Below are 17,011 nucleotides of genomic sequence, written 5' to 3' on the forward strand. Positions count from 1 at the left end.
CGGCTTTCCCCTAGCATTTAGTTTAAAAACTGCTCTGCCACCTTTTTGATTTTAAGTGCCAGCAGCTGGGTTCCTTCTCGGGACAAGTGGAGACCGTCTCTCTTGTACAGCTCCCGCTTGTCCCAAAAAGAATCCCAGTGCCTAACAAACTTGAACCCTTCCTCCCTACACCATCGTCTCATCCACGCATTGAGACTCCTGATCTGCGTTTGTCTCTCTGGCCCTGCGCGTGGAACAGGTAGCACTTCTGAGAAGGCTACCTTGGAGGTCCTGGCCTTGAGTCTCCTGCCTAACAGCCTAAATTTTTGTTCCAAGACCTCACGACTGCATTTCCCAACATCGTTGGTTCCAACATGGACCACGACCGCTGACTCTTCCCCAGCACTATCTACCAGCCTATCTATAACACGCGTAATGTCCGCTACCTTCGCACCAGGCAGGCAAGTCACCATATGGTCAGAACGCGGTTGTGCCACCCAGCTATCTACTTGTCTAAGGATCGAATCACCAACTACCAAGAGCCTCCCTCCCGCCCCACCCAGGGATGGTTCCTTGATGCGAAAGGAAACCTGCTCACCAACTGAAGAAGAGGTCCCTTCTGAGGGCATGTTCCCCTTATCCTCAGTACGGTGCCCTGATTCCACAAGATCCTCATTCTCCTTGACAACAAGAACGCTGCCATTTTTAGAGTGGGACACATCTATCCTGTCCCTGAGAATCTTGTCCTCGTGCCTATCTAACTGTCTCCGCTTCTCCAGGTCAGCCACCTTGGCCTCAAGGGTACGTACTCGTTCCCTGAGAACCAGGAGCTCCTTGCAGCGAGCACACATCCAGGACTTCTGACCAGAAGGCAGATAGTCATACATGTGACACTCAGTGCAATACACTGGAAAGCCCCCAACCCCCTGCTGGCATTCTGACTTCATTATTCTGTTTTAGGAACAACACACTAAGAGGAAAGAAAACGGCTATGATCCCCCGGCTAAGAGCCACAGGCCAAGAGCCCTTTAGCTCTCGCTCTTCGGCTCGCGCCAAAGGCTCGCGCCCTTGCCCAGCAGTTGCCTTTTCAATGCAAAAGGTCACTTCCTGCTAAGCACAGGAGGTGAGCACAAAGGGGGTGTGTGGCTTGAATTCCAGCAACCCCCAGCAGCCTTACAAACACACTCACCCTCAAACACAATCAAGCCCAAACACACTTAGCCTCAAAACTACACTCAAATCAACACAAAACTACACACAAAAAGCCCCAAAGCTAGAGAGGACCACCCTTAGCTTCTCAGCTTAACCCACCACAGCCAAGAAAGGCAAAAAGCCCTTACCTCCTCTAGCAGCTGCAGACCATGTGCTCCTGAGCCCAGGTGACTCTGCTCTGCCCTGCCCCTGCCCAGCAGTTGCCTTTTCAATGCAAATGTCTCTTACATTTTGTTAGGGCAAACCTGTTATCAATTTTTGTTTTGCTTGAAGAATGTTTGGAGAGGGAGCAATAGATCAGTGGTAGAACACATGCTTTGCATATACATGTATAAGATCCAAAGTTCAGTTCCCAGCATCTTCAGCAAAAAAGGATCTGTGGTGGCAAAGCTAGAAAATCACCTGGCTAAGAGCACAGGAAGATACAGCCAGCAGTAAATAATACTTGGCTAGATGGACCAAAGTGTAGACTCAGTATAAAACAACCCCATATGGAAACAAATATTGCTACTTCATTTCTTTCCCACAAATACCTACTTTTAGCTGATGCCTGCATTTGTTCTGGAGCATGCCAGCTGCAGAATTAACAGCTCCATGATAGAATGGAACTTGATACCATGCAGCTAAGACCCCAATAAGGGAAACCCCAGAAATTACTGCATTTTTATTTCTGAATTTGGTCTATCCAGAGTCTTGGAATAAAACTTGTAGCAAATTAATAACAGGATCCATGGATCAGGAAAAGGCAGCAGCCCACTGTACCAAAAGGTCTCAAACTCTGACCTCCTAGACTCAATCCTAGTCCAGGAACACGCAAATCCTCACATTCCCGGGGAGGGAATGCACATTTTATTCACACAACACTGCAATCATGTGTAAAGGAGAAGGGCTCAGAAAACTGAACACACATGTGAAGAGGGTAAAAACCCTGCCCTTTCTTCATTTCACCTTGCTGAACTCCATTGCTTTAACCATTTTTCTTCTAGCCTTTTAAAAATATATATTTATATGAGTTCTATCTTAATTTTCAACTGTAAGGTCCTCTAAGCAGCTTATATTGTAAAATAAAACCTGAAGTCCCATGTATTTTCCAGCCATCCAATTCCCAAAATATTCTCTCTCCTTGGAGTGGCAGTTGCTGGGTAGTAAACATTTTAGCCACTGCCTCTCAGGACAAGAGATCTTGTAATTCCTGAGAGTCAAGGGTAGGAACCCCCTGCTAGTCTGCCAGCAATAACGAGCCTTTGGTCAGCCCTCTAGGGCACATGCTTGGCCACTGTGAGAAACGGATGCGGGACTAGAGAGGGAACCCTGGTCAGATCCATCAGGACTCTTCTTATGTTCTTAGTTTCTTCCAAACGGCAGTTGCTGAATGATGCACATTGTTGAGATAAAATGCTTCAAACAATGGAATGTAGCAAGGGGAGATAGTTCAGTTTACTTCACTGTCACAATTAAAATAAATTAGACTCCTCACTGCCCCATTTTCTCAAGAAAGGGCAGACACAATGATCTCCTCCTCACATAAACTAGATGTCCTCTAAGCTTACTTCCAGTGCTCAGCCTTCAACAGGTGGTGCTGGTGCCTCCCCTTCTAACGCATCTGCTTAGCTCACTTGCTTCATCAGCAACCAGCCTTTCCAGTGAAACTTGAACCTCTTCTTTCTGGCAGTTCACACAGCATTAGGTACCTGGCAGCTTTATTGGATGGATGTGTTTTGAAACAGGACTCCAATAATAGCATGCTCCATTTGGCTAATATAGCAGAGTAAGTAAATGTACCATCTGTGTTATATTAAATAATGCACCAGCACGTCAACAATTAGCAATATTTTGCTGTAGTTTGATTTGACATATGTAGGTAATAAGCCCACTGAGCCCAGTTCCCCCCCCCCCCAAAATGTTCCGAATGATGCTGAATATGCTTTTTAAAGAAAGGCCTGATTCTCCCAGACTAATAAGCTTTGCTGTGATCAGCAATGGGAAGTCATCAGAGCCATACCAGTCCTTTCACTCCTCCTGTTGGCAAAGTCATGAGTGAACACATGGGTTAGGTGATTTCCTAGCAAGGAAGTCTACAAATTTTTCAGGAGAAGGAAAAGTTGAAGTCCCAAGCCCAGACCTGACGGAAGAATGTGAAGTGGAGAGAGAAAATCTAATCCAGAACAGTACATGTTAGCCCAGACTCCAGGAGGAAAGCGTTACATCTAGCCTCATGTCAAAGTTCACCGATAATCAGCTTGCACATTCCTTCCAGTATCTGGAAGAAGAATTTCCCTGAAATAAGAAATTCAGTTCTTCTACAAACTTTCCACTGCACAATGTATTGTCAAAGGCTTTCATGGCCGGAGAACGATGGTTGTTGTGGGTTTTCCGGGCATCAGACGTGTAGCACCAAAAGACAGAGATCTCTCAGTGTCCAACTGAGGTGCTACACCTCTGAAGATGCCAGCCACAGCTGCTGGTGAAACGTCAGGAACTACAATGCCAAGACCACGGCAATACAGCCCGGAAAACCCACAACAACCATTTTCCACTGCACATTTAAGTAAGCTGAAAGAATCTAACCATTGCACTGTAATTCACAGAAACCACTCTAAGAGTTTCTCTAGATGCACAGCTTTTTAAAGAGCTGGGTCTGGGTTCTCCAAACTCAACTTGGGTTTCCTCAGCCATTGAAAAAGCAAATGGCTGTTAAACAATAAAGGAGAGCCCAGACAGCCTCAGAATGCCTCCACGGTGGGAGGGGGCTCCCTCCCCCTCAAGCCTTTCCCCTTGTCAAAATAGCATGGGGGGGGGGGGAGTTCTCTCCCTGTTTTTACTGCTCCATGTGAACAGAATACTCCACATGGAGCAGAAAAACAGGGGGGAAAATCTCCCTCCCATGCTATTTTGATATGGGGAAATGGCTTGAGGGGTGAGGGAGGAGACCCTTATCTCCCGAGGCATTCTATGGCTGTTTGGGCTCTCCTTTATTTTTTATCAGCTATTCCCCAAAGCTGCTGTGTAGCTGCAGGGAACTCAAGTTGAGTCTGGGAGCCCAGATCCAACCCTTTAAAAAAAGGGCACACCTAAAGAGACCCTTTGTTTCCTTGATCCAATGTTCAAATTCAGATGTGCGAACTCATGTTTGCACGGAGCTCCAGAAAGCATGCAATTTCCCCACATGGAACAGCTTCCTTATTTGCATTTCTTTGTGTGAACAGATTCTCTTCCTCCATGGAAATAAATAAGGACTGCAACATACATGCAAGATCTGGATATGCAACTCTGTGTATGCATCCATTCTGTATTTCACTCAGACGACATAATACCAAATCTTACAAAAAACTTCACTGACTCCCAAGTGATTTCTAAATGCAATTAAAAGAACTTCTTTCTAACAGTTAAAGTCATGAATGCTCTAGATACTGAATGGACTGTCTTCTCCCGTCCTCTTTATAGGCTGGATTTCATTTATACTCACTGTCTGAAATACAGTGGATGGCTATTTGCAACTGGGCCTTTTCTGTAATGACCCCAACAAAGTAGAGTTCTTGAAGGTAGTCCACATCACTTCTTTCTGATGCCCATACTACATATAGGGCAGGGAAAGGATGAAGATGAAAGATATTGACTTAACAAAAGCCACCCAGGTTGCATTCAAACATCACGTGACTGCTCAATCAAGGGAAAAGATATGTGGACAGTCTATTGTGAGGCTCCCACCCGTGCCTCCAAACTCTGACCTCCATTTTCAGGCTGAGAATTGCAGCTAACCACTAACTCCAGTCACGCATGACATATGAATCCAGGTGTGTAGGTTAATTGTATTTCCCTCCCCTAAGTCTGGATTAATATTTAACCATGATTCTTGGCATGAGGAAGGAACAACGAAGTGAATTTGCAAATCTGAAAATAAGCCAGTTTTGTACACATTTTCCGTTAACTCCAGCTAAATCTCACAGTTCCCAGATGATTTAATATTTACAGCTGGAACTGCCTCTTATCCACTATGCTACACCACTTCTGAGTCTTATAACTGTAGAATATCTGAGTGTCCTGATTTACTTGACATTTTGAATATGGACACTCAAGTTTACATGTATTTGTTCCACTAATCAACTGAGAATGGTACACACACATTTAAGTAGATGTTTTCCTTAGGGAAATGCATAGGGACCTGGTCCTTTCTTTACAACCCATACTGAGCAAGGGAACAATTTAAACATACATGCACCAGCTCCAAGGGAGGCAGATCTAAGGACAGCCTCGCTTGTTTGATTTCCTCCTCTTTTAAATGCCACGGCTTAGAACTGATTTTAGACCTAGATTATATACTGGCTATTAAATTTGAATCTAAGGACCATTATTTTCTTCTTACCTCCTTATGAAATCACAGTCTTGGTTGTCAGACAATCAGATCCTAATGCCCTCTCGGATTGGTTTTAAAAGATGAGCCTCTACCACAGACCACTGTGCAGTACTTGCCCATTTGGCCGGAAAATACACTAAACCATCAGGAGGTAAATTACATGTGGCTTTCATCAACCTAAGAAGGGCTTTTGATTGTATCCCCTGCGCTAGATTGTGGGGGAAATTATCAAGGATCCCTATGGATCTCCAGCTTCTTTGGCTAATTGGCAAAGTGTATCAAAACAATACAACACAAGTGAGATGTGAAAATAATGGCCCGCTGACTAAAGAGATCAAAATAAATAGAGGTGTTCATCAAGACTGCCTTTTGGTCCCTTACCCTTTTAACCTCTCTCTATATGACATTGATAATAATTTCTGGTGAAATCTTCCACACACTTCACCTGTCCTAAAGACCCATCTCAAATGTGTGCTATGCTGATGATGCTGTGCTCATATCTCAGTCTTGTATTGGGCTAAGACATTTATTGAATGCTTTTGCTCTCTGTTTTTCCCAGGAGTTCTTAAACATAAATTATTAAAAGACAAAAGTTGTTGCCTTCTGTAAAGGGGTGCCATCTTGGTCTCTGAATGACCTTTCAATTGCTCAGGTGAACATCTTCCATTACTTGGGAGTCCTTTTTTCCTTAATGTTATATTACTTCTACTACGAAGCTAGCATTTGTCAGCCCTTTTGAGATTTTTTTTTTTTTAACTTTGGGAGGTAACTATGTGCCAGCTGCCATTTGTGCCTTTCAGATGAAGGTAGTTCCTATATTACCCTATGGTGAGCCATTGTCCAAAGCTAAAGTCAGCGACAAGTTTGACTGTTGTTTTATTTCCTGCTTACGTTCATTGTCAAATGTCCCTATGTGTATTTCTGGCCCAGCTATCCATTTAGAATTTGCTAAAGCTTGGATAGCAACTTTCCTTTTTAGATTGAAAATTCTTTATTCTGAGGAGGAATACTATCTGAATCTTCTAGCTAAGGATGGCTTCTGAAGTCCATGGCTAAATTTAGTTGATGATAGGCTTCACAGAATGGACTTTTCCTTCAAGCTCTTCAACCAAACAGAATATTCCACTGCACATAAGCTGATTAAATCTAGCATGCTACACTTCGATAAATAGAGTACTGGTTGTAGAGCCAGAAGGGTATGTACCCCATACTATTTGGGTCTTCCAACCCCAAAATCTTTACCTGCCTACTGCAAGTTTTAACAGTTCCCAAATATAGAATACTATTCTCTGAGGCAAGACTAAATGTCCTGCTTTTAAGGGAACTAGCAGGTAGGTTCCTAGAAGTGCCTTTCTCTGAGCGGCTTTGTGATTGTAAATCCAGAGATGTAAATATCATCTAGCATTTTTTATTGATTGCAGGAAATATAATTTAGCATGTAACAAACAGATTACAATTTATATCCAAAAACTGAGTTATGTTGCAAAACAAGAGGTTGTAACCAAAGTACTAGCAGATATTGACTGAAACATGACTCTTGCAGTTGCAAAATTTTTATCTATGGCATTTAATGGCATTGTTTCCTGATGTAAAAATTTTGTATTCTTGTGTTCTCACATTGTCTGTATATTTATATATTGCTATATTCTTTTCCAATATGCTTATGACCTGTTGGTCTACAAGTATAAATAAAAGAACTGAACTAAACAGAACATACATGCACCAGTCTTGTATTTTTTGAGTATACATCCCAAAGTACAAATTGTAACATGAGAATTGCCCCTGAGTTGCATTACTAGAATTGTTATAGTATATTTATTTTTGTGTGAACTTGAACTTTACCTACAAAGGTAATGAGTTAAGAAACTCACAAGTAATATTAAAGAAAATATGCAAATTTGGATATATATAAACATTTCTATGATTTTTGCAAATTACTAACATTAAATTAAAAAAAATAAGTATTAACCAAGCAACAGAGCAATTGCCTTAGTATACAAGTTGCATTTGTGCAGCTTCTAGAAACTGTTACTGTATTTTGGCACGGTACATGCTGAACTCATGTCACCATGTTTATCTGATGTACTGAGTGTCCGATTTGATATTCATTCTATTTATAGTTTTAGGACTCTTAGGATTTCTTAAGCATCATTACAATGCAGATCATAAACAGCACCTTCATGCTTAAAAACAAAATCCTTGAAGGTGGAAGGAAAACTATTAAAATCACAATCACTTTTCTCTAAAGCAGAAAGAGGGAAGGGAAACAGTAGCCAGGCACCCTTCCATTCTGCATGGGCCTGGGCTCTCCAGCTGAGAGCCCCTTTGTCCAGGAATCAACAAGCAACAAGGTTGCCATCAGGAAAACAGCAGCCAAGCATTCTTCCATCATGTCTGAATTTGGGCTGTGGCTCAGTAGTACAGTATCTGCTTTGTCATGCATAAGGTTCCAGGTTCAATCCCTGGGATCTCCAGTTAAAGGGACCAGGAGAGCAGGAGACGTGGAAGGCCTCTGCCTGAGCCCTGGAGAGCCGCTGCCAGTCTGAGTAGACAATACTAACTTGGAAAGACCAAGACCCTTGTTGAGCATAAAGTAGCCTCATGTGTGCAGCTCTAGCCAAGGACCTCAGCCACCCAGCTACTAACTGCCATTACTAACGTCACTTGAGGAAGTGTAAGCTGCACTCAAGACAGCTTACGTAGGATTCCAAGCAGGCCTCCCATCCAGGCACTGACCAAACCCAGAGCTTCAGCAAGGGTGATACATCATGTGCCTCCTAACCACAATTCTTTAATGGAACAGAATCCAGTGAGAAATGCTTAATGGTTCCTGCTTGAGAGTCTTGATCCTCCAGCAGTCAGAAACCAAAGTTGCAACTCCCTCCCCCAATGAAACAACTTAATATTTCTTTTGTTTTTCACCTTTTGCTTCCTGATAAGAGAGATAAGAGGGACTGCACACAAATTACCTAAGACTCATAAAAGCCGATCGAACTGTGCTCCCCCAATCTGACCTCCAGTTTGACAATCAGGGCTTCAGGACCAATTAGCGGCACTCAGGAAATCCTTAAATGATTGGACTCCATTTATTCCATTTTGACAAACTTACCAAACATCTGCCTGAGGATGTTAGCTGTTGGCAGCTCTTTAGAAGCACATGACACATGCCTCTTGGCCCCTCCAAAATATTCTGGAGGGAAACCAAAGATGGAAAATAACAAAAAAGAGCACTTTAAACAAACTTGAAAGCAAGCAAGCAAGCATATCATATCATATCAGGTTTATTCGGTATATAACCAGCACAAGTCAGCACAACCAAGCAATCAAGTCATTCTCTTGCAGTACTTAGGAAAGTGGGAATGCCTCACAAAGCTTCAAGTCTTAAGGACAGATCTTACATGCTTGTTTTCAGCTCAGACGTGTGTGTATTTACTCAGAAGCAGGTTCCTCCAAGTTACGGGGGATTTACACCCACTGGTAAGAGTGCACAGAAGAACTGAGAGTTACAGCACAGTGCTGTACATTTTTACAAGGCTGTTGGAAAGAGTAAGCTTTTTAAAAAACCCTTGCTTCCTAAATATAATATATTGCATGAAAGATGTGTTTAAACAACAGAAACTTCACTCCTAACAATGTATGGAGCTGGATTCAAAGGTGCCATTCCATTCTTGAAGGAAAACTGACAACATGAGTCTTCTGCTGACAGAAAGACTCTTTCCACTTACTTACTTATTTACCAAATGTATACCGTGCCCTTATGCCCTCATCAGAGCCACTAGGCAGTTAACAGATTAAAACCATACATAATAAAAACACGTCTTCAAAACCATTAAAATCAAACAAAAATCATCTTTAAAACAATGAAAACCAAAGCCAAAACACACATACAAAACTATAAAAACAGGAATTAAAACATAGGGCAGGAAAGAGAGATCACTGAGGGACACTAGAAACAAAAAAAGCTATCTTCCACTGGAGAAAGAGCAACAAAATGGGACAAACAAGTCCCTCTGGGGAGCGAATTCCAGCTTTTTGGTGCCACGATTGAGAAAGCCCTATCCTATGTTGCCACCACCTAATCTCAGAGGGCAACGGCACCTGAAGCAGGGCCTTGACAGATGAGTGTAGTTGTCAGGTATGTTAGTAAGGAAGTAGGGGGCTTTTCAGGAATGCTGGTCCCAAGTCATATAGGACTTCAGATGTCAACACCAATGACTTGAATTTTGCCTGGAAACAGATTTGGAACCAATACAGACGGGCCAAGTTGAAAGACAGTGTCCCTGACACCTACTCCAGTCAACATCCTGAGAGTAGCATTCTGCATCAACTGATATTTCTGAACATTGTTCAAGGCCAGCCCCATACAGAGTGCATGCAGTAATCTAATCTAGATGAAATCAGGGCATGCACCACAGGGGTCGGATCTTTTCTGCCCAGGAAAGGCCACAGTTGGCTATCTGCTCGAAGCTGGCAAAGGACACTCCTGGTCACAGCTACTACCTACTCATCCAGCAGTAACCCTGGGTCCAAGGGTACCCCCCAAATATTTACTTGTTCCTTCAGGGGGACTTGAAGCTCCTTCTGTCACCAGAAGGGCACTTTTGAATCCAACTACTTGGAATCAAAAATGATTTGAGGAATTAGGAATGTAATGCATTATTTCCTCCAACAAAGAGCTAAAATACAAAACCCAATGCTTTTGTGAATAGGAAGGTGGGGGGGGGGAATTTTCCTTTGGCACTGGGGCAGGTGTCTTCAGAAAGAAGGGGATTTTGCTAGAATAACCCCCCCCCTCACTCTTGCCTGAGCTGAACAATGTTCATTGATAAATACAGCAGATGTTCCCAATATTTACAGAATTATTTCCATCAATTCAGAATATTCAGAGTCTCCAATCTGATCATTTATTCTTGTTCCTTGCTGTCTGTTTTCATTTTCTCAGGCAATGGGAAGCAGGAAGATCAGTTATGGAGTGAGTTCCTCAGCAGGTATGTGCCAGACAAGGAATTTACACAAATAGAATAATTCTTCTGCCAAAACAAGAGTTATCTCAATTGGAATTTCTGTGTACAATGTTTCCTTTTTCAACTTAGGAAGACTTTCTGATTTTACAAGCATGGCTCTTGTGTTTGCTTTCTCATTCTTTGTGGCTATGAAAGATGTGCTGGGTCCAAGGTTTTGCTTGCAAATGGTACATAAGGGCAGGGGGAGGACAGAGGCAGAGGCTCAGACTCAGGCTATGTCCCTCCTCAACCATCATAACAAGTATGAGAAAGAGGCATTGCATGCACATGTTGGAAGGCAGACAGGGCTGCAGAGTTGCAGGTGTGAGGTAGAGGCAGAGAGCTGTACTTCAGGCAACCTGATAGACATCTTGCCTGCCCTACAGACAGTAGGGAAGAAGGAGGCAGAAAGTGAAGTTTTCCCCTGCAATAATAATAAAGTAGTAATAACATTTGATTTATATAATGTCCTTCAAGACAAGTTAATGCCCACTCAGAACAGTTTATAAAATATGTCATTATTATCCTCAGGGCTTTTTTCCAGCAGGAACGCGGTGGAACGGAGTTCCGGAACCTCTTGAAAATGGTCATATGGCTGGTGGCCCCCACCCCCTGATCTCCAGACAGAGGGGAGTTTAGATTGCCCTCCGCACCACTGAGCAGCATGGAGGGCAATCTAAACTCCCCTCTGTCTGGAGATCAGGGGATGGGGCCACCGGCCATGTGACCATTTTCTCCGAGGGCAACCCACTGAGTTCAGCCACCTCTTTTCCCAGAAAAAAAGCCCTGATTATCCTCACAACAATCACCCTGTGAGGTGGGTGAGGCTGAGAGAGTTCCGGAAGACCTGTGACTGACCCAAGGTCACCCAGCTGGAGGAGCGGGGAATCAAACCTGGTTGTCCAGATTAGAGTCCTGTCACTCTTAACCACCACACCAAACTGACTCTCACACACTTAGGAAATCTGAGATCATTGATGAAAAAGATCATATCTTTCCTCTATGTGAGACAGAAATGCCAGCTTAGAATCTGAGACCTGTTAGACGCCTTTATCGTATTTAAAAACGTTGCATCCTTGGAGGAAGTAATATACAAGCTTGCCCATTCACATGTAAAGCAGAGTGTGTCTGTGTCATAAAAAGTGGAGTGCATCAGTGAAGGGAACCAGTCCTACTCAATCCCATCTTACTTCACCACAATCTGCTGCCTCAAACATATTTTCTTCCTGGCAAGGGTTAAATATAGAAAGGACAGCTGGTCTGGGAGAAAAATGCTGAAAGAAATGAAGTACAGAGAGAAAATGCAAAAGAGAGGGCTCACTTTGTTTAATTGTTATAAAGGAAGGGAAAGACACCCCACCCACCTCTTCATGCTCCCAGGAGAGGAAAGAAATGCCCACTCACTTACAATTTTCACCTTTACTGTGCCCACATCATCTGCAAGGGATAATTGTGGTTGCTTATTGAACAGGAATGTTTTCTCCTCTCTGCCTAAAATTTCAGAGGGAGGTGATCCCTCAATGAGACATATAATCCCCAAGAACATTATCCCTATCAGAGATGGGGATGAGAAAATTACAGCCAGATTGAGTTCCTAATATGAATAGTTGTAATTGTGACATTAAATCATTTGACTGATATTTTAAAAAACAATTGATGACTCAAATTCCATTGTAATGCATTTTTTCACACCCAAGAGAACAACTGCATGGGTCAAAAGAAGTTCCAAAGACAATCTCCTTAACTGATTAAGATCTGTTAAAAGAAAAATGAAACATCAGATATTTCGTGTGAAGGGGTAGATAATGATAAAAATAAAGTATTGCAACGGAAAAGATGTAATAGGCCTGCTCTGTTCATTCAGAATTGTACAAATGCCTGCTAATCTGCTCTAAAACTAACCATTTTGTTGGTCTTGCCACATCCTAATGAAGCTAGTTAATTACGTCCATTATTTAACTATCTTAGATTTATTTACCCATTTGATGGACCGTATCAGTGCTTCAACTGCAGCATTTTTGCAGCCTTCAATAAACTGGAAGTCATTTCTTCACATTTCATAAAAATACAGCCTTTTATACAACTCAACAAAACTATGAATGGAATTTCCAGTATCTCAAAGTCTCTGTCTAAGGCTTCAGAATCACCCCATGAACTTCCCCAATCCATTTTTTTAAAAAAGTGATCTAAACAGGGATCATCATTTCCACTTGTCATTTGTTTTCAACAGTGGGATCCCCCAAAAGTCTGTACTGGAACCCATGCTATCCTATAAATGTTATGTGGTAGCATTTTCTTTCAGGTACACCCTTCATAAAAATATAGTCTGCCAGCTCCTTCTAAGAGCTGATATGCAATAAAGGATAATTAGTAAATGGAGTGGGATTATGGAAAAGGACAGATTTTATTATTAATTCAATTTCCCCCCTCTCATTCTTCAAGGCATCAGTGGACAGAGGTAAAGGATCTGTTCTAAACTACTGAATTTTTCTAGTTTGAAAACTAAAATTAGCTAGGATCACAGCTTTTGTTCTAAGTTAAAATCATCTGGGGCCACATGGTTCGAAGTCTGGCAATGACTTATGTCTCTCCTCCAATCTGCAACTTCACACAAAATAAAGGACACTGTGACTAAAAAAGTTACAGATGGTCAAACCCTCCAGAAAATTAAATATAGAAAGAATAAGCAACACAGGACCATCACTCCTAGTATCACTTGTTCACAAGTTTCCACATTTATGCTCTTCCACTTACTCTTGCATCTACGTCCTAGTAACAGAATATCCTGGACCAAACACCGGAAAGTAGAGCGGATCCTAAAACCTGGAAGCTACTACTGTGCCGTGATCATTTTTAGAAGATTATGGACATGGACACTGACATCAGATATCTCAGTGACGTGGGGAGGACAGTCTATTGACGAAGGCAACCGACTTAAGTTACAGTGAAACAAAGTCCAGCAACATCTTATAGTAGCTTTTTAGCGATAACCTAAAAGTGTGAATGAAATCAAAGTACTGAATTTGCAATACGCAACATTAGACCACAGTTCCTATTTCAGCATCTCATTTTGTGAATCTGAACGACAATTAAAGGTGAATAATAAGGTGATTTACCCCAAGAAACTACACTTCTGGTATTTAAAAATGCATAACCTAAAAGACTTAATAGAATTGACAGAATTACTGAACCTCCAGGGATAAAACTGTTCTTACAAGGTGAAGGCAGATTGGAGGCTGAACTACCCAGAAAAAAAAAAAGGAATTGGATTGACTGCTCATAGGATACCTCTCACCTCTTTCTGTAATTTTTTAATAGAAAACCTCTTAAAGTTTGCATTAGGATTGCCCACTCCTGGTTAAGAAATCCCTGGATATTTAGGGGTGTAGCCTGGGCAGGGTGGGCTTAAGGAGAGGAGGGACCTCATCAGGGTATAATGGAATACAGTCCAACCTCCAAAGCAGCCACTTTCTCCAGGAGCACGGATCTCTGTAGTCTGGAGTTCAGCTGTAATTCCAGGTGAGCTCCAGGCCCCATCTGGAGGTTGGCAACCCTAGTTTGAATTAATGTATATACTCTGACCTTGGTCCAGAGATCCTAGCATTTGGCAACAAGCATAATATTGCATGCTAGGGTTTCCTATTCTTACAATAATCGGCACAGCAGGCCTTGTGGAGAGTGGGGAAACGGACTCTTTCCTCAATCCCTCATACTCCCCAAACAAATTATCCATGATTCCAGAGCTGAAAACAACTATGAATTTATTGGCGTATGTGTCACTCCAGTCTAGCAAGAACAAAAGTCAGTTATTTGTTGTTGTTGCTTTTCTTTAAATCACACAACACCCTTTTGCATGTATAGGGTCCAGTCTGGAAGGGTACCGCTGTATAAAAGCAATTTCCAAGCAAAATGTTATTCTCGCTAAACTGGGGTACTTTTCAGCATCAGCACAAACTGGCCTACAATCAGAATACAAATCCTTTTCATGAAAAGGAAACACTTGTGCAACAGTGACAAATACACCGTCCTTCGTTTTAGGCACAGGTTTGCATTTGCTAGTGGTCTCTTGTGTAGATTATCTATCATGCCTATGTACAAGTATTAAATGAAACAGGTATAAAAGAACAGTAAAATCTTAAAATGTGAATGAGATTTAGAAATGGATGAGGGCACTGACATTGTCAGCAAGTTTGGCAATAAATTATTATTCATTAAATATGTCATCCACTTTTCCCCAATGGGAGAAATGTCGGGAACGCAGTCTGTTTTGTTTCCCTTGTAGAATTTTTTAAAGTGCTATTTTCTCATAACTTTTACCCTACCATAAGGATATTTACAAAGAAGTATCAAACATTTATGTAGTGTTGCTCCAGTCTAAGCCCACTGATTTCAATGGGTTTTGACTTCTATTCCATAATACAAGTTCTTGCACTGAATTTCCAAATTCAGCCACTTCATGGTCATTTCCATTTCAAAATGCTACTTCATTTTCTTCTGTTTAAAATGTAAGAACATATTTTATGTTCTTACACCAAACTAAGCTGTCAAAGTTCATGTTAAGCTGCTTATTTAGAAAGCTAACATTAGAAAAGAATGCTTAAAAAACCTGTATTCTTACGAGAGTAACTATACTTGAATGAGATATTCCCCTCTTCCCGCCCCCTACATACCACAAACTTTACACAGAAACTACAGATCAACTGGACTGTCGACATCCACTCACAGTAGGAACAGCTCATGTACCTGAATGACTTCAAAAAGCGAAAACTCTTCTTGTTTCTTGGGGATGAACGAGGAACGTCCCAAACAAAGGCCATTTAACAGGGCAATTCCAAACTAGAATGGAAACAACACTCGCTTCTGCAGAGAGGCACTGCAACGGCACTGGAGGTGCCTTGCTCTATTCATAAAAGCACTCGTAGCTCTCTTGGGGAATGTCCTTTTGACAACGCTGTGAACTGGCAGTGCCGAGCCTAACCGAAAGCACAAGACAGGAAGGATAACCAGGATTTCCTGCAGCATGACACTTGCCCTGGGTAAGAACACTGGCAGCAAGCAGGGTCTTATCTCATTATTGAAGGGAGAAACTACTCGAGCGGTAAAACTGTTTATAAATATAGCACTGATTAAAAGAGAGCAATGGTATGTGCTGCTGGAAATTGCCCAGAGCAGAGGAGCAAGGTGTTGAAGTAGGAGCAGCTTGCTTCATCTTTGCTTTCAAACACCTGGCTTACACGTATTTTCTTTAATAAAATAGAGGTAGGCTAAAATCAAACAAAAGGAAGGGAGGCCCACATTTAGTATCCAGTTAGCACTGCATGGTAACATGAAAATATTAGTTCTTTAAAAGACATTTCGAAGAGCTAGATTACATGCAGTCACCAGCCAGAAACCGTTCATGCAGGTGGTACCAATTGGTCTACCCGAACATCCTATCCTTGCATGTGACATATGATGCAGGCGGCTGGTGTTATCCATGATTTTCTTCTGCCCAAAAGGGATTCATTTGGGGCTTTCTGCCCATAATCAAAGCTCTGTTTTTTTCAGTGATGTGTGGCAGAGGTACATACAAGTGTGCTCTCACTGGGTTCATGCACACTTTCTAATTAATATGTTCCCCATTCACAAACATGTTCATTCTGCTGTCATAACATGCATAATGGGGTAATTAGGGTATATATGATGAAGCATGATATAGGCCTGATGTGTCATTTATAAAAAGGATTTCCTGCTGGTATTTGTGTGAACAGCTTTGCAGAGTTCATTTCTCTATCCACCTGAGTTTTGCTTCTCTCCTCCAGAGGCATTTATTTATATAACTAAGCAGGGTGTCCCCCCCCCCGCCCTGCCCCCACTAGGGCATAATTGTTTGTGAGGCATCAGCCACTCCAGGAGAGACAGTATCAGACGGGTAGATTATTTTCAGACTTTTTGGCAGCTTTTCCGTCCAGAAGGCTTTGTGCCTTTCTCCTGTTACAGTGAATGACTTTGACAACTCAGCTTACTGCAAAACTAGACACAAGGAAGACTCTCACTTTGCAGGTGGTTGGTCTCTGGTATGCTTAAATGCTACTTTTTATAAGATCTACTGTATGCTTTCAAAGGTATTCAAGATGGGAAGCAGATGTGGTGCTATCTATAAACACCACTGTTCAAAGTATGGCACAATAGTAAATAGTGGGGATGTGGAAGGATGGAGTAACATAAAAATCTGATTTTTAAAATTTTAAAAGCAGCCATAAGGTATAAATGAGCAAAACATAATTAGAACCTAGCTTTTTAAAAAACTTATAAAAATTAGCAACCGTGCTTGGCACAGGTACAGGCTAATAAGCTTCCAATCTCCATATTGGATTATGATCTCAATTACCACTTGAAGCACTCAAAGTCACAGCAGTAATCCAGGTTAAGAAGGACACAGTCTTGGCTATAGCACAGCATGCCCCAACTTTTCCAAACTCAA

General features: G+C 41.9%; 1 protein-coding gene across 7 annotated transcripts in view; it reads right to left on the bottom strand.

Moving 5' to 3' along the window:
* The window catches only part of PDE4D (phosphodiesterase 4D), a 741,318-nt gene that overhangs the window by 228,573 nt on the left and 495,734 nt on the right, over positions 1-17,011 (bottom strand). Inside the window, exon 1 of one of the 7 annotated variants that reach the window (XM_054986995.1) lies at positions 15,292-15,417. The exons of the other annotated variants lie outside the window; for them this stretch is intronic. Coding sequence (XP_054842970.1) covers positions 15,292-15,365 — 74 coding nt within the window. The 5' untranslated portion in view covers positions 15,366-15,417. Of the gene's footprint in view, positions 1-15,291; positions 15,418-17,011 lie in introns of those variants that run through there. 7 annotated transcript variants of the gene reach the window in all.

Source organism: Eublepharis macularius, chromosome 8 (genome assembly GCF_028583425.1).
Source record: "Eublepharis macularius isolate TG4126 chromosome 8, MPM_Emac_v1.0, whole genome shotgun sequence".
Taxonomy (NCBI): Eukaryota; Metazoa; Chordata; class Lepidosauria; order Squamata; family Eublepharidae; genus Eublepharis; species Eublepharis macularius.